The sequence below is a fragment of the Urocitellus parryii genome, chromosome 3, assembly GCF_045843805.1.
Source record: "Urocitellus parryii isolate mUroPar1 chromosome 3, mUroPar1.hap1, whole genome shotgun sequence".
NCBI classification, from domain to species: domain Eukaryota; kingdom Metazoa; phylum Chordata; class Mammalia; order Rodentia; family Sciuridae; genus Urocitellus; species Urocitellus parryii.
This window is the reverse complement of record NC_135533.1, coordinates 150,683,511-150,701,533: the sequence shown is the minus strand read 5'-3', so window position 1 is coordinate 150,701,533 and position 18,023 is coordinate 150,683,511. Positions and strand designations below refer to the sequence as shown.

The 18,023-nt window shown below is 38.5% G+C and overlaps 1 protein-coding gene and 1 pseudogene across 3 annotated transcripts in view; one reads left to right on the top strand and one right to left on the bottom strand.

Moving 5' to 3' along the window:
• Nucleotides 1–18,023, top strand: part of Coro1c (coronin 1C) — an 83,132-nt gene that overhangs the window by 8,670 nt on the left and 56,439 nt on the right. The window contains exon 1 of one of the 3 annotated variants that reach the window (XM_077795582.1): nt 11,752–11,810. The exons of the other annotated variants lie outside the window; for them this stretch is intronic. Within the exon in view, the coding sequence (XP_077651708.1) occupies nt 11,804–11,810 (7 nt within the window). The 5' untranslated portion in view covers nt 11,752–11,803. Of the gene's footprint in view, nt 1–11,751; nt 11,811–18,023 lie in introns of those variants that run through there. 3 annotated transcript variants of the gene reach the window in all.
• On the bottom strand, nt 7,080–7,214 carry LOC113197053 (small nucleolar RNA SNORA40; annotated as a pseudogene).

Genomic DNA, 18,023 nt, shown 5'->3' with positions numbered 1-18,023 from the left:
GTTTTGTAATATGACCATTTTAACAATAGTAATTGCCTGTCCATGAACATGAGATGTTTTCCCGTCTTCTAGTATTCAAATTCTTTCTTTAGTGTTCTATAATTTTCATTGGAGAGGTCTTTTACCTCTTTGGTTAAATTTATTTGTAGATTTTTTTTTTTTTTTAAGCTATGGTGAATGGGATTATCTTCCTTGTTTTTCAGTGAGTTCATTATTGGTATATAGGAAAGCTATTCATTTTGTATGTTGATTTCTTTTTTTTTTTTTTATTCTGTTATTGTGGTTTTGATATAAATGTTTCACTGATGGCCAGTGGTATTAAGCATCATTTCATGTGATTAATTGATATTTGTATATCTCCTTTGGAGAAATTTCTATTCAGATGCTTTGCCTATTTGTTAATGAATTATGTTTTTATTGTAATAAGAGTTGTTTACATATTCTAAGTTCCTCTTCAGAATTATGATTTGCAAAATTTTTATTTTGTGAGTTTTTTTTCACTTTCTTGGTAGTGTCCACTGAAGCACAAACATTCAAAATTTTCATAATGCCCAACTTATAATTAATGGAGTCTTATTAAAAATTACCTAGACCTCAAGTCATAACCTCATTAATATTCTGATTATACAAATTAAAAGCCAAATGTGAAAGTGCTAGGAAAAGATTTGACTTAGTTAATTTTAGGATGTGCTATAGATCAAAAAGAGTTCAGTGGGAACGTGTCATTTGCCCATTCAAATCTAGTCTCCCCTACTCCATTGCCCATGGAATAAAGTTAGACTTCCTAATATGACTGTAAATCAAGGCAGTTTCTGAGGTCAGCTTGCTTGGCCTCTTACTATTCTCCTTTCTAAGTCGTCTTCATTGTCACTCCCTGAGCTGTCTTAGCTTTTAAATCTGTGATGTACTTCACCCTTTCTGAATCCTTCTGTCCTCTGGGATCCATGTGGTGAGGTTTTCATCCTGGAAAACTTCCTTGTCCACACAGGCAGACATTGTCCCTGCCCCCAGGTATTGCACAGTTATCATGCTGTCTACTACAAGGAACTGGAACTGATTTTGAGCTTATAGTTGGAAAGCTGTCTTTCCAAAGGAGGCAAGAGGCAGGAGAGAGACTGACACGTGGAAGGCTGACTGAGATTCTGTGGTTCATAGCGTGTCGGCAATGCCTGCTGGACATTTTGAGTTGCTGATTATTTTTTTGAAGTTAACAGGAAAGATCCTAAGGTCAATGGGTCTCTCTGATGTTAACATCTTTATTACTTATGTTAAAATAACATGAAGAATAGGGAGAATTTTCCTCTGCCTTTCTGGCAGTTAAGTTTGTCTCTTAACTGAAAACATGCTCAGAAGTAAAACTGATTAAAACATTTTTGTGAGGCTAGACTATTTTTGTTCAGGTTTTTTCCTCTAAAGAACAATAAGGACTGGCATATAACCTACCCAGTAAGGCAGATGGCCATGGAACACATTTGGTTTGGTATGATTTAGCCTTACTAAGAGCATATAGGCCAGCCTTGAGGGTATGGGTCAATCAGTACCAAAACTACCTGTGTGCTCATGAGAAGCCATGTAAATTGAATTTGAAAAGGAATTACTTTATTCTTTTGTTCATGTTCTCTACCTTTCCTGGAAGCACCTGGCTTGAGTTAGTATTCTTTAGTTATATTTCGTGTTCTTTCATTCATCTTTAAAACATTAATTAAAAATATTTAGGGCTGAGGTTGTGGCTCAGTGGTAGAGTGCTTGCCAACTAGCATGTGTAATGCACTGGGTTAGAGTCTCAGCACCACCTATAAATAAGTAAAATAAAAGTCCATTGACAACGAAAAAAATAAGAAGAAAAATATTTCACTTAGGTGCATTCTACTGTCATGTATAAGTAATTAAAGCAAATAAAAAATTAAAAATTACAAATAAAAAATATATGTTTCACTTAATATCTTTCCGAGAATTAGAGAAATGAGTTGGCCATTTTGGGGTACATCTTCTTGTTTTGTGCTCATTAAAGTGGCAGGGTAGTAAAGAAGACAAGCAAGACCATTTCCTTATTTCTTTTCATTAGGCTCAGTGACATGGGTGCATTACAGTTTCTTGCTTTAAGGGAGGATGTGAGGTATAGGCCTTCAGAGCTGGACTGTTTCGAGTTGGGCTGCATCTCTTACTATCAGTGACTACAGTTACCTTGGCTCCCTTTCTTCTTGTGTGGTATGGAGGTGCTGATACCTACCTTGTAGGGCCATTGTCATCATTAAAAAAGGGAAAATATGTAAAGTGCCTAATACAAAGTAGATACTGAATACATTCCTGTTCCTCAATCTGCCCCCCCACCCCCACCCCCAAGTGCTGCTGATTGAATCCAGGGCCTTGACATATGTAGGCAAGCCCTGGACCACTGACCTATACTCCATTGCCCTGGTCTTCACTCTTTTTTTTTTTTTTTTGGTATTAGGGATTGAACTCTGGGGGCACACTTGACCATTGAGCTACATCCCCAGCCCTATGTTATATTTTATTTAGAGAAAGGGTGTCACTGAGTTGTTTATCTGCCTTGCTTTTGCTGAAGCTGGCTTTGAACTTGTGATCCTCCTGCCTCAGTTCCCTGAGCTACTGGGATTATAGACATGTGTACTGCCCTGCTGGTCCTTACTCTTAAATATTTGTTAAGGAATGGAATTGTGGAGAATCAAATGGGAGAAGTTTAATGTTTTATTTCTGATGTTAAGCTGTTAAGGTGTGAATTCCCCTCCCACCTGAAAATTTAGACTTTGAATCAAAGTTGAATCACTGAAGAGGCGGGGAAATGCCTAATTTTAGGCCGGTAAACGTCTGTCTGAATTGGAAATGTCTATTCAAAACATCTTCCCTTATTCAGGCCTTGTGCTTGCATTCATTCCGCCTGCCTGCCTGTCCATCTAGTTTAAGGAAAGAGGTTTAGTTACTGGCAGAAGTTTGATCTTTTTAAGAGTTTGGAAGGAGAATGCACAGCTGTCTAGATGTGCTTATCTGGTTATAAAGTGACTGGCAGTTTATTGTGAGAAAGTGTAACATTCTGTGTGGGAAAAGAGCCCCCATAGTTCCATGAGATGTTAAATTAGGCCAGTCATTTGCATCTTAAATTAATAACAAAAACAGATTCCTTTTGTTTGCTGTGGTAATGAGAAATGAGGTCAAAATAATGAAATGATCAGATTGAGAGAGAAACTGGATTATAAATGGAAGCAGGAGGCTTATATATTGTGTGATTTAAAGCAGTAATTTCATAATACACATTTATTTTTCCCTTTGTCATGTAATTATCTAATTTTTTAAAATTACAAATAATGGATTATATTTAGTACCAGTATCTCACAATCTCACCACTTTTTAAAAGAATGTATCTTTTTAGGGAAACTTGGGAGATTATTTCTCAGTTCCAGAAGTCCTCATTCTTAGCTGCTTGTGAGGATCAGCTGTGGGCCTTTGTGAGGACAGCTGCCAGGGCTTGGGCTTGAGTCCCTAGTGACTCTGACTCACAGCCAGAGAAGGGCATGCTGTGCTGGTTGACTCCTGGTTTTACAGACAGGGGTCTAGGCTTACAGGAGTTTGACAGACTTGCCCAAGATTGGAAACCAAATTGTCCCTTTCTTCCTCCCCCTCAGTCTCCTTCCATGTTAACATGAATTCATTTCCCTTATTGGTAGGGTGGATTTGTTGGATAGTGTGAAGTTTACAAAATTTTTTTTATTTTTTCATTTTTACAATGTGACTCAGTCATGCCTTTCCATTTTTAGTCTTTGACCCAGTGTCACAGTTCTATTCTGTTCTCTTAACCTTTTGCCATGGTTTCTTGCCAGACTTGAGACTACTTACAGGGCTTATTTTTTTATTTCTTCATCACAGTTGGTAGCAAATATCTGTAATATTTTTGACCCACTTTTTTAGGTTGCACATACAGTAAGCTATGAAGAGGGTTCTAGGTTTTCAAAAGGATTTTTAGGTGTATTTTTGAGAAACTTAAATACAGGGAATCTCTTGGATAAGCCTTTGGCAGACTTGATTTCCTAGTAATATAAGGTTCCTTGCTAGTATTTATGTAATTTTGCAGGGGGCTGCAGGGGATGGCGTCTTGCTGTGTTGCCCAGTCTGGTATGGAACTCCTGGGCTCAAGCAATCCTTTAGCCTCGGCCTCCCAAGTAGCTGGGACTATAGGTCATGCCACCATTCCTGGTGTTTTAATAGTATTTTATTAACTATTTTTTATTTCCTCAGTCTTATAATTTGACCATTAATAAGCAGTGATTATAAGGATTTGTCTTGGGTGTTTCAGAGGCCAATTAATGTTGCAAAGGTACCTTTGTTTTGTATCTTGCCAGGAAATTCTGCATTAGGTTAACTGTATATGAAAATGCTAAGTTTGAACAGGAACAATACAAGCAAGTCGAATACTGAAATTACAAAGGTTTTTTTTTTTTTTTTGGTACAGGAATTCAACTCAGAGGAGCATAACCACTGAGCCATATCCTCAGCCTTTTAAAAAATATTTTATTTAGAGACAGGGTCTCACTGAGTTGTTTAGTGCCTTGCTAAATTGCTGAGGCTGGCTTTGAACTCGAAATCCTCCTGCCTCAGCTTCCTGAGCTGCTGGGATAATAGGTGTGCCCCACAGTGCCTGGCTAAAATGACACAGATGTTAACAAGCATGAAGATAACCATTTAGGATTAGCAGAATTGATCATTGTTTCACAGTATGGTGGTTCTATTTCGGGGGAACCAGGATAGACTGCAAGTCTGGTCACATGGTAGTTTGTAAGAGTCTTTCTTGCCCCATTATGGAATGAGCATGGGTCTCACATGCCAACAACTGCTAAGTCTTAATCCTAGATGAAAAAAGCTATAGTTTTATAGTTTCCTGAGAAGCCATAGTAGTCACACATGAGGAGGAAGGAAGTGTTGGAGAGTGAAGCCTTTGGGGTGTATTTTCCATTCTTGGTATGCTTGACAAAATTCACAAGTACTCCCTCCATATAACAAATGTTTAATCACCATTATTTGCTTATTTCACATGAAAGATACTTAAATTCCTTTTCATAAGGGTCAAGCATTCTTTCCTAGTTAAAGATTCGAATTCCTTTCATTCTTAGGAACTTAAAGAATCAAGACTAACTTCTTTTTTTTTTTTTTTTTTTAATATTTATTTTTTAGTTCTCAGCGGACACAACATCTTTGTTGGTATGTGGTGCTGAGGATCGAACCCGGGCCGCACGCATGCCAGACGAGCGCGCTACCGCTGAGCCACATCCCCAGCCCAAGACTAACTTCTTAATGTGAAAGCTCACATGCTGTCTGGGTGGTGACTGAGGAACACATGTTAACTTGAGCTGTCATCTCTTTTAAGCAGAGGGATTTATTAGGAGACGAGTCACTTTACAAGCTAGATGGTGAATTAGCTTTGTGGTTAGTAGTATCTTTAGCTTAACATTGTCATCCTAGTTTTTCTTGGCAAACGAGAGAGAGACTAAAGCCAGTGAGGGCTGACCGCAGCTCTTTGGGGTGATTTTAATAAGATAGTGTTGTCTATTTTAGAAGTAGAGTAACTGTCCTTTAGGCTCCCTCTTATGTGGGCCACTGCTGCTTTATAGTGCTACTGCAGGAAAAGGTAAATTGGAAGCCTTTTTCCCTTTCCCAAGATGCCAGTTTAATTTTATGCAGTGTAGAGATGTCTTGAATCGATGGGCTGAACTACGTTGTCAGGTGAAACTAATGGTCTTTTGTACCTGCAAAGGGTAGCTGCCCTGTGTGGTGCTCTGAAAGTGAATGACTGAGATTCCAGACGCAGTGTATTTTAAAGGCAGTGTATACATTCAGTCCCCAACTCGGGACTGGATTGTGTTCCAGAGACTAACTCAGTTATTTGGAACACACATGGTGTTTTTTTTTTTGTATAGATTCAGCATTATAAGTGTGGGCTCCCAGCCTAGACTGAAAGAATCTGTTTAACTAACAGAACAGCTTTTAAATTGTTTTTGGTGATAGTGGAGTTCTAGATCTTGAGCTTGAGCTGAGAGTCTTGTTAAAGAGAAGTGAGGAACCTTGTTCCACCCCCAAATGGCGTGCATCCTTGCCTGTAGGCCAGGCAGTATTCAGAGGCTTCATGTGAACTTGTATTCCTTCATTTCTATTTTTGAAGCTCCTTCTCCCTGGGTCTGACTGATTTTTAAGTGGTTGTAGCCAAGCAAATGACTCAAATTCATTTCCACTAATGTATTCATAGATGATCACAGTTATTACTAGATGATCACAGCTTGTAATATTAGGACAGTTGGCTTCGTGTGGTTTCACTCATCTTAAACTCTTTTAGAGGTACAATATTAATATTTTTTAAAAGGGCTTCCTCACTGATGAAGTGTCTCTCTGAACCTTTTGTAGTCAGTCAGTGTAACAAGGTTTCAAGGGGAGAGTTGAGGGAAGGTGTGTCTGGTCAGGCCAAGCTCAGGCAGGATACTGGAATCAGGAAGAAGCCCTGACTGCTTTTGAAAAATTCTTCTGGTTAACTTCTGAAAGAGTGATGAATCTGTACCTAGCATACACAAGCTCTAGATTTGATCCCTCTACACACACACACACACACACACACACACACACACACAAAGATATATATATAAAATAATTAAAGAAGTGAATCTGATAAAGTTTTTAGCACAGTTCCGCCCTCCCCTCCCCCTTTTCTTTTTCATTTGGGAACCATGGCTTGAAAGGCCAATTGGCTTGTTTCTGTGACCTTTGGGAAGTGGATCAAGGTAAGGTAGAGATTGTAAGTTAGATCAGCTTACAGTGGCCCTGGTTTCTTTGTATTGTTCTTTTATCAACTCTTACCCAAAAGTCACTTTTGTCAAACCATTAAACCATTAGGAAATAAATAAATTAATAATAATAATAATATTTCTTGTTATTGCCTCTGTGAAGAGTTTGGATTACTGGCTTCCAAGAATTCTTTTTTTGTATTTTGAAGGTTTTCAGTTCTGGGGATTGAACCTAGGGGTGCTCTACCACTGACCTCATCCCCAGGTATTTTCATTTGATTGTCTTTTTCTTAGTATAATATTCCTTCTTATATGTATCAGAACTCATATTGAACAACAGAGTTCTGGGTTGCAAAAGAGGATTTATTTTTTGAACTTGTCTATATAAGTCTTTGTCCATTTGATTTTGAGACAGAGTCTCACTGAATTGCCCAGGATGCCTTAGCCTCACTAAAGTTTGCAAGCTTAATGTTTTGCTTACATTTATTTATTTATTTATTTATTTTTGTGGTATTAGGGATAGAATCCAGGACCCGTACATGTGAGGCAAGTGCTCTGCCAGTGAGCTACATCATTATCTCCTTTTATTTTATTTTATTATATTTTGAGGTATAGTCTTGCTAAGTGCCAAGGACTAACCAACCTCATTTGCTGTCCTCCTGCTTCAGCCTTCCTAGTAGCTGGATTATAGGCTTGTGATACCGTATCCAGTTTTGATTTACTTAAAGAATGTGTTAAAGGTTGGAAAATATATGACAAGCTTCCTCTAGCCATCAGTTCTTCTTCTTCTTCTTTTTTTTTTTTTTTTTTTTTTTTTTGGTGTTGGGGTCTGAATCTAGATCCTTGTGTGTGCTAGGCAGACACTTTGCTGCTGAGCTACATGCCTGACCCCATGGATAGCTCTTTGATGCTGATTTCTTTGGTATGGACTGGGTCCTGTTGGAATCCAGGGGACAGGTGTTGGAGAGTCATTGTAGGATCTGAGAGCACACCTTAGGGTGTGCCTAATAGTACCTGGCTGACTTAGAATAGGTGTAATTGGGAAAGAACAGTGCAAGATGAGTGGGCAGGAAGGCCCAGACTGTGGAATGCTGTGATAATAGGATATGCAGTTATGGGATGTTTGAGTAAGGTGTAAATATAGTTTGGATATGGAATTAACAGCGGTAGATAGAAATGTTGATGATTTCTATGTCAGTACTAATTAGTTTTTGGATTAAATGAGTAGAAATTAACAATAAGTGAAGTATGAATAGTTATTTTCTAGTTTGTGAGTGTGAATACCAGTACTGCTATGTTTTATGTTCCTTAAAGTCAAAGATATCTTTTATTTATTTATTTATTTATTTTGTTTTAGGTGGACACAATATCTTTATTGTGGTGCTGAGGATTGAACCCAGTGCCTCAAGCATGCCAGGGCAGCGTGCTACCACTTGAGCCACATTCCCAGCCCCAGATGTATTTTTTTTTAATGTTTATTTTTTAGTTGTAGTTGGACACAATGCCTTTATTTATTTATTTTTATGTGGCGCTGAGGATCGAACCCAGGGACCCGCTCGTGCTAGATGAGCTCTCTACTGCTGAGCTATAGCCCCAGCCCAAAGATATCTTTATATATATATATATATTTTTTGTGCTTCCAGTTCCCAGCATCCTACTTGGTGCACAGTTGGTGCTCATTAAATGTTAGTTGAATAATTAAATTTCACTTTTGCATGGTATATTTGTTTTTTTTTTTTTTTTTTTTAAAGAGAGAGTGAAAGAGGAGAGAGAGAGAGAGAGAGAGAGAGAGAATTTTTTATTTATTTTTTAGTTCTCGGCGGACACAACATCTTTGTTGGTATGTGGTGCTGAGGATCGAACCCGGGTCGCTCGCATGCCAGGCGAGCGTGCTACCGCTTGAGCCACATCCCCAGCCCCTGCATGGTATATTTGTTATAGAGACTATCAATGTTCCTATTTTTGTAGAAGGTAAAATGAATAAAGAAGTAATTTTCTGTGGGTATAGAAGGAATACTAATTGTAAACGTTTATTAAATTATGACAAAAAATACTTTTAAAAAAGATATACGTACATATACACACAAACACTTTGTTAACATATTTAAAAATGACAATTACAATTAATTTTTTTTTTAGTTGTAGTTGTACACAATACCTTTATTTTTATTTATTTTTATGTGGTGCTATGATCAAACCCAGTGCATGGCACATGCTAGGCAAGTGCCCTACCGCTCAGCCCCAGCCCCAGCTCGTACGTATATTTTATTTGTTTTTGCAATGCTGGAGATTGACCCTAGTTTATTTGTATGTGGTTCTGAGAATCGAACCCAGGGCCTCACACATGCGAGCAAGTGCTCTGCCACTGAGCCCCAGCCCCCCAGCCTTTTTTTTTTTTGGTGCTGGGGATTGAACCCATGGCCTTGTGCTTTGGAGACAAGTACTCTACCAAGTGAGCTACACCTCAGTGCCCTCCAGCCCTTTTTATTTATTTATTTTTTAAAGAGAGAGAGAGAGAATTTTAATATTTACTTTTTAGTTATCGGGGGACACAACATCTTTGTTTGTATGTGGTGCTGGGGATCGAACCCAGGCTGCACGTATGCCAGTATGCCAGGCGAGCGCGCTACCGCTTGAGCCACATCCCCAGCCCTCATTTTTTTTTTTTTTTAAAGAAACAGGTACCTTCCTAGTGGAGGCTTGTTTTCATCTGAAAAAAATCTGTCAAAATAGATATTGTAAGAATCATAGTTTATATCAAGATGAAGACTTGGAGTCGAGATAGCCATTAAAAAACTGATTTTCCCTTAATTGTCTTTCTCCTTTAGTTTTCATCCTTTGACACACTGACTGCCTAGAAAATGTCATTATATCACATTGTCCCTGGAGGAGGTTGTAGAGGTTTGTTTATGGTGAACATATGAGGGCTTCTGGCCCAGCCCCAAAGGTATCATAGGTCAGGTCTTAGGGCATTATGGGGACTCCGGGAGCCCCAAGTATTTAATTTGCTTGAGATTTATTTTACTTGAGAATCTGACAAAGACTGAATAAGTTACTGAATGAATTCTGTACTATTTCATTGGTTAAATGACCTCATCACTTAAGAGTTCACTTACATGTATTTAAATTTGAAAATGTATTAAGTTTTGGTTTATATGGTATTAGTGATATTATAAACGGTAACAAAATGAATTGTTCATTATTATGTGTGTTATTTCTGGCAGTTTTTAGAGAGTATTACAAACCATAAATGTATGTTTTTGTTATTTTCCTATACTGGGGATTGAATCCAGGGGCATTCTGCAACTGAGCTATGTTCTCAGCCCATCACATATGTATTTTTTGAGACAGGGTCTGACAGAGTTGCCGAGGCTGACCTCAAACTTGTGATCCTCTACCTCAGCCTCCTGAGTTGCTGGGATTACAGATGTGCCCCACTACATCAGGCTATGTAGTTTTTTGGGGGTGGGGATGGTGAGGATTGAACTCAGGGGCATTCGACCACTGAGCCACATCCCCAGCCCTTTTTGTATTTTATTTAGAGGCAGGGTCTTGACTGAGTTGCTTAGTGACTCGCTTTTTTTTTTTTATATATTTATTTCTTTTAGTTGTTCACAATGCTTTTATTTTTATTTATTTATTTTTATGTGGTGCTGAGAATTGAACCCAGGGCCTTGCACGCACCAGGCTAGCGTTCTTTTGCTGAGCCACGACACCAGCCCCAGTGCCTCGCTTTTGCTGAGACTGGCTTTGAACTTGCGATCCTCCTGTCTCAGCCTCCCGTGCCGCTGGGATTACAGGCATGTGCCACCGTGCCTGGCTTGCTGTGTGGTTATTTAGAAAGAATATTAGAGATGGGAAGCTCTTGATCTTTCTGTTGGCCTTCTACTCAATATTATTTAAAAATGATTCTTCCTACTTTCATTTGAGGCATAGAGAATTTTTCTCTTAGGTGCTATTTAGTAATTAACAGAGAGCGTTCAGGGTTATGATTTCCTTCGCAGGTCTTGGTATAGCTTGGAAGGAAAGTGGATTTTGGATAGTTAGCCTTACAGTTTTACCAGCTAAGGCTGTAAGTTTTCTTGTAATTGAATTGTCTCTCCAAGAGTACTTGGCCCAAAAGTTTCCTCCTGAAATTGGGCTTTATTTGTTTCCATTTCCCAAGGGATATTTTCATTTTATTGGAAATTGGATATATGGTGTTTTCTTCTGAAAGAGGAGGCCTTCTAAAGCACTTGATGGTAGTAAAGTGTTTATTTGTTAGTAACTATTTTTTCCCCAGTGAGTTACTTTCTTATGGTTTCTTGTTCTTTGTAGAGCATACCAGATTGTATTTTTTGTCATCTTCCTCACCCTCCTTTAGAGGTGAACTGATAAGGAAATAATTTGTAATTTTACTAAAAAGGATCAGGCAGACAAAAACATTTTTCTTAAGGTGCAATGATAAGATTGTAAGAGGTATACTTTCTTGTTTCTATAGGATGTCTGAAAATTCCAGAAATAGATTTTTATTTTAAACAGTTATTATTTCTTTTCAAGAAGCATGCATAATATGTTTTTCTTTTTTTAAAAAATATACTTATTTTGGGGGGCTGGAGATGTGGCTCAAGCAGTAGCGCGCTCGTCTGGCATGCGTGCGGCCCGGGTTCTATCCTCAGCACCACATACAAACAAAGATGTTGTGTCCGCCAAAAACTAAAAAATAAATATTAAAAAAAATTCTCTCTCTCTCTCTCTCTCTCTCTCTCTCTCCACACTCTCTCTTTAAAAAAAAAATATATATATATATATACACTTATTTTTTAGTTATAGGTGGACACCACATCTTTTTTTTTAAAGAGAATTTTTTTTCTAATATTTATTTTTTAGTTATCGGTGGACACAACATCTTTGTATGTGGTGCTGAGGATCAAACCCGGGCCACATGGATGCCAGATGAGCGCGCTACCGCTTGAGCCACATCCTCAGCCCCACATCTTTATTTTTACGTGGTGCTGGAGATCGAACCCGGTGCCCCATGCATGCTAGGTGAGCACTCTACCTCTGAGCCACAAACCCAGCCCTATAATATGTTTTCCTTTAAGTTCCAGATTGATACTTTGTGGGAAGAGTACTGTAATTTGTGTGTGTGCGGGCACATTTTTGGGTTGGGGGTGGATATTGGCAATTGAACCTGGAGGCTGTGCAGGCTGTGCAAGCACTATACCACCAAGCTACACCTCCAGCTGCTGGATCCAGTTTTTTTTTGTTAGAGAGAGAGAATTTTTTAATGTTTATTTTTTAGTTTTCGGTGGACACAACATCTTTATTTTATTTTTATATGGTGCTGAGGATCCAACCCAGCGCCCCGCGCATGCCAGGCGAGCACGTTACCGCTTGAGCCACATCCCCAGCCCTGGATCCAGTTTTTAATCTGAAAAGGTAACTTTATTTTGTGGTACTGGGGGATTTAACTCAGGGACACTTTACCATTGAACTCCATCCCTGTTCCTTTTTAATTTAATTTTGAGACAGTGTCTTGCTAAATTGCTGAGGGTCTCACTAAGTTTCTGAGGCTGGCCTCAAATTTGAGATCTTTCTGCCTTAGCCTCCTAAATTGCTGGGATTATATGTATATAAATATATATATTTAAAAACATTTTTACTTTGATTTTACTCTTTTTGGATGCCCTACTTGTAATGAGAAGGCTCTTTGGAGCTGCTGCTAAGAGGTGGTAAGTTTTCTTTAACACCAGAGAGCTCAGGGAAAGCACTACTACCATCTTGCACAAGTCAAAATTTAGTGCTTCTGTTGTTGTGTCCTCATATCTAAAACAGTTTTAAATTCAGTTGATGTCAAGTCTTTTGATTCCATCTATTTGTCTCTGATTCCATCAGGACTGTCACTTATGGCCTGGATGAGTGCACTGACTTTCCAGAATCCTTTTAGAGGCTCCCAACCTACACATCCATTCTATACTTGCTTTTGAAGAAATCTTTTTAAATGTAAATCTGATTCTGCCACTCACATTTAAACAATTTTTTATGGCTTCCAACATTTTGCAGGTAAAAATAAGATCCAAACATGGCCTGAGGACCCTGTGTGATCCAGTATGACTGACTTCCCAGCCTTACCCATCTTCGTCATTGGGGTTACAACCTCTTCTAGGCTTTCTTTAGTAGTCCAGGTTCTGAATAGTGTGTTTGCTCCCCCCCCCACCCTCACTGCCACGTACCTGCCCCCTTCCAATATTGGGGGTTGAATCCAGGGCCTTGTGCATGTTAGGCAAGCTGTCTGTCACTGAGCTACATCCCTAGCTCCTTTTATTTTGAGATATGATCTTGCTAAGTTGTCAGGCTGGCCTCAAACTTAACAATCTTTTTTTTGCCTCAGCCTCTGTTGTAGCTGGGATTACAGGTGTGCAGCACTACAGTCAGCTAGTGCTTGCTCTTGATAAAGACTCTTTTTGGCCAAATAACTTTTTAAAATTTTGTACTAGGGATTGAACCCAGGGGCTCGTAACCACTAAGCCACATCCCAGCCTTTTTTATATTTTTTATTTTGAGACAGGGTCTCACTAAATTGATTATGGACTCCCTAAGTTGTGAGGCTGCCTCAAATTTGCAGTCCTCCTGCCTCAGCTTCCAGAGTCACTGGAATTATAGGCATGCACCACCACACTCCACTTGACCAATTAACTTCTACTCATTCTTTGTTTTCATCTTAAGTATCACTTCTCTGAGCTAATTCTGTTTCCCTGATTTTTGGTTCTGATCCCTTGTGTACTTCTTCATCCCAAAACTTGTTTCAGCAGCACATTGACATTTGTGTGAATACTTGATCATGATGTTTCTCCACTGACTGGGAGCTCCATGAGAGTAGGGGCCAGAACTGCTTGCCTGCTCACAGTTGTGTCTGTATTGTCTAGTTTGGTGCCAGGCACATGGTCAGAGCTTAATACAGTTGTCAAATAAATGAATGAGTAGAATTAAGAATCTATTCATCATTACATCTGAGTATATATGTTATTTGTATAACCCTGTGGATGTGAGTAATTAATTTGGTTCTCAATGTGTGTGTTTTATTAGGGTATGTGGATTATGTTAGTCCCTATATCAGTCCGTTTTTCCATTGCTGTGACAAAATACCTGAGATACTTAGCTTATGATGCAGAAAGATTTATTTCATTTCTTGGCCCTGGGCCTGTGTGCCTGTGGTGAGGCAGAACATGTCAGTGGGGAGTGCATAGTGGAGCAAAGCTGCTGACTTTATGACAGCTAGGAAGGGGTCTGGGTCCTAGCATCCCTTTCAAGAGCCTGCCCCAGTGATCACTTCCTTCCACTAGACACTACCACCTAAAGGTTGTACTGCTTCCCAGGAGCAGGCGCTACTGGCAGGTGACCAAGCCTTTAGCACATTGCCATTAGGGTACATTTTGGATCTAAACCATAACAGTTCTGGTGAAAGAAGAAATATCTATAGATGCCTAAGCTTCATATTATTATAGGACCCTAAACCTTATTTTAGTTCTCCCCTTTCAGAGTTGAAGGAACCAGCAACTTGAGGACTAGGATGATTTATAGGTGGGTAGGTGATAGTGTCAGGATAAACTTGTGTTTAATACAACCAAGCCAGCACTTTTCCTGCTTTCCTGTACCATTTCTCTGAAACATTGTGTATATTCATTTAATCTATTTAATTCCTACTTGCCCAAGATATGGAGTATTAAGAAGATGACTGAAGGGCTGGGTTGTGGCTCAGTGGCAGAGCGCTCACCTAGCACGTGTGAGGCCCTGGGTTCGATCCTCAACACCACATAAAAATAAAATAAAGGTATTGTGTCCACCTACAACTGAAAAATAAAATATTTAAAAAAAAAGACGATGACTGAAATTCTTAATAGAAGGTGATTTTTTTTGGGGGGGGGATATTGCTAGTTTTGCCTATGACTGTACTTTTGAGGGTTTTCATAAAAATGCCTTTTTAAAATTTTTTATTTTTTAAAGATTGAGAGTCCAGTCATTTCATTTCCTAGTGTAAGAGGATTGCCAAAGAATTATTAAAATTTTATTCTACGAGAAACCCCATCTGACTAGTGGAAAACAGACTTAGCAAGTTTGGACAGTCTCACAGTGTTGTGTGTGTCTTTTTTTTAAACCTGTTTTTGATAAGAAAAGTAGGTCATCAGTGTAGCAAGAGTATTTCAAAACACTCATGGATTAGTTTTTAAGTGAGATTGCTGGGTCACTCGTGTCTGTAAGAACTCTTGGGGTTAATCTGGCTCTTTGAATTGTCTCCTGCTCTTTGGAGAGATGCAGAGTCTGTCTCCTGTGTGCACCTTAGGGAGTCAGCTGCAGCCTCAGATGGGTTTCTGTGGTGCCACAGTGCTCTCTGGGGCTTTGAGATGGAGGTTTCTTCAGCAGTCCTTCTTTAAAGCTTCAGGGATGGGAGGAAGTAGTTATGTTTATAAAGTTGCTGATGGTGAGCAGAAGACTGGGAAATGTGACATATCATAAACATGTCATCTTTGCACATTTTCTTTGTAATAAAAAAAAATATATATATTTGTGGCATTAAAGAGCTAGAGATGTCTCCTAAGGTCTTAGCATCTCATGTTTTAATAATTGTAAAATTTGTCTTATCATTCCTATTACTTTAGGTGAGTTACAGGACCAATTATGGTATCTTTTAAAAAAAGATAAAAAAGGTCTTTAATCTAGGTATGAGAGAGTGGATTTTAGTCTTCAGGATTGTCATGTGTTGCTGTTTGTGCTCATTTCATTTCTTATCAGACATAATTTTCAGCAGTTATTTTTGTAGTTCCATGTTCTACTCTTAATTATCAGTGAGGGTTTATGTTTTTTGTTAGATAGTCTCTAATTTCTCTTTGTAAGAAGTTCCTAAAGTGAGTAGTAGCAATATGGGTGGGAATGGAGCTCAGTGGTAGAATGGTTATCTAGAGATGAGGCCTTTGATCCCTAGCACCACCTCCAAAAAAAAAAAAAAAAGTCTCTAAAAAGTACTGATTGTAAAATGTATGAATTCTTTTCTGGCTCAGAGGAAAGAGTGCTTGCCTAGTATGTATCAGGCACTGGGTTGGATCCTCAGCACCACATAAAAATAAAATAAAGGTATTGTGTCCACCTACAACTAAAAAAATAAACTTTTTTAAAGGTGAGAAACATTATATTTTACCTTTTAGAAACTGTTAACTTTTAGAAATACATAAATTTCTATTTTAATAAAGATTTGATTCCTTGTATATACCTAATGTTTTCTCATTTGTCTCAGTATACTTGAATTTTTTTTTTTTTTGAGAGAGAGAGAGAGAGAGAGAGAGAATTTTTTAATATTTATTTTTTAGTTCTTGGCGGACACAACATCTTTGTTTGTGGTGCTGCGAATCGAACCCGGGCTTGAGCCACATCCCCAGCCCTATACTTGAATTTTTGTAGCCAGTTTCTGTATTTTTATTTTTCCATTTTTACTCACATTTATAAAATGTAGGCAAATTAAGATTTCATATTTAAAAATTGTACAAACCAGTCAAGTGGGACTGTGGGCTGTTGAGGTGGCACCCCCTGAAGGAGCTCTAAGTACCACTATTGCCCCACTGGGGGGAGGTGAGTTGTGTGTGTGATGGGGTTTTAATTTTGAAAAGAACAGAATTTCATGGGGTGAGAAGTTGAACTGCCTAGTCTTGGTGGTTCAAGGTCACTGTTTCTCTTTGAAAAGTTCTTTCCCCTTGGGCTAGTCATGTAATGTCTCTGGACTGAAAAATGAGGAGCCTGGAATTGATGAGCTTTGGAACCCTCTCTGTTCTGGGTTTCTTTGAGACCTGCGCCTGGACACTTAATGGTAGTTCTTACTTACATTTTCTTGTCTCTTTGTTTCTAGAAACAGTAAAATAATTATATTGGATTATTGAATTCAATAATGCATTATAATGGATGTCTCATTCTTGGCATTTTTATTTTATCTATTACCTGTTTGATTAATGGGATGAAACTACTTAGAAGCTTTCATGAGTGTGAATTTCCCTCCACTTTTTCTTATCACTCTTGGTGTCATGATAAATTGAACCAACACCCAGGGTTTTCCATAGCAGTGATCATTCAGCTTAAGTGGTCAGCAGGTCGTGTCAGCAGCAGAGTGCAAGCCTCTTTCAGCCATAGCTGCTGTTTTTGAGGAGTTCTCTCATGTATCTGACATTTTGCTGTGCTTTGTAGCAAATGTTGCATATGGTCTTTGCTTCTTTTTAAAATAGTTTCTACTAAAGAGAGTAAATAAAGCCCCCTTATTTTTTCTTGGAATTTCTCATGTATGAATCTGTAAAGAGTTGGATGCCATAAAAATGTGTGATTTGTTAGGAGAATTCTTTTGAGTGTCAGTGGTGGATTTTGTTTAAGCAAATTTGAAAAAGCTCAGTCATCTTGTATCCAGAAATGATGAATGTTGAATTTTATATTTAATCCCAGTAACTCCCATTTTGCTTGGGATGTCTGCTCTGGTGAATATGTATTCTGTGTAGGCTCACATATTATTACATTTGTATCTTCTTCATTTTTGGTCCCTACTGAAAACTGAACACAGGGGTGCTCTACCACATCCCCAGCCATTTTTATTTTTTACTTTGAGACAGGGTTTCATCAGTTTATTGAAGCTGGCCTTGAACTTGTGATCCTCCTGCGTTGTTTCCGAGTAGCTGTTACAAGTATGTATCACCACACCTAGCTTACATTTCCACCTTCTTTAAAAGGAATTTTTAACTGTTGGCATTGCCTTTTTGTTTTTAGTTGTAGATGGACATATTTTTTCCTTCAAGCTTTTAAATATTGATCTTTTATTTATTTTGTTTTGTAGAAATTAAACCTGAAAACTGAATCTAAAAACTCATATAGGTATATAAAGGATCTACAATAGCTGAAACAATTCTGGAAAAGAGCAGTGATGGAGACTTTCCTTACCACACCCTTATTTATCTATCTATCTATCTATTTATTTATTTATTTATTTATTTATTTGATGTGGTGCTGAGATCAAACCCAGTGCCTCACTTGCGCTCCATTCCTAGTGCGAGGCAAATACTCAACCTACCACCAAGCTTTTATTTATTTGATGTGGTGCTGAGATCAAACCCAGTGCCTCACTTGCGCTCCATTCCTAGTGCGAGGCAAATACTCAACCTACCACCAAGCTACAGCCCCAGCCTGGAATTGCCATTTAAATAGCTGAGTTTAGAACATTTATCTACTTATCTG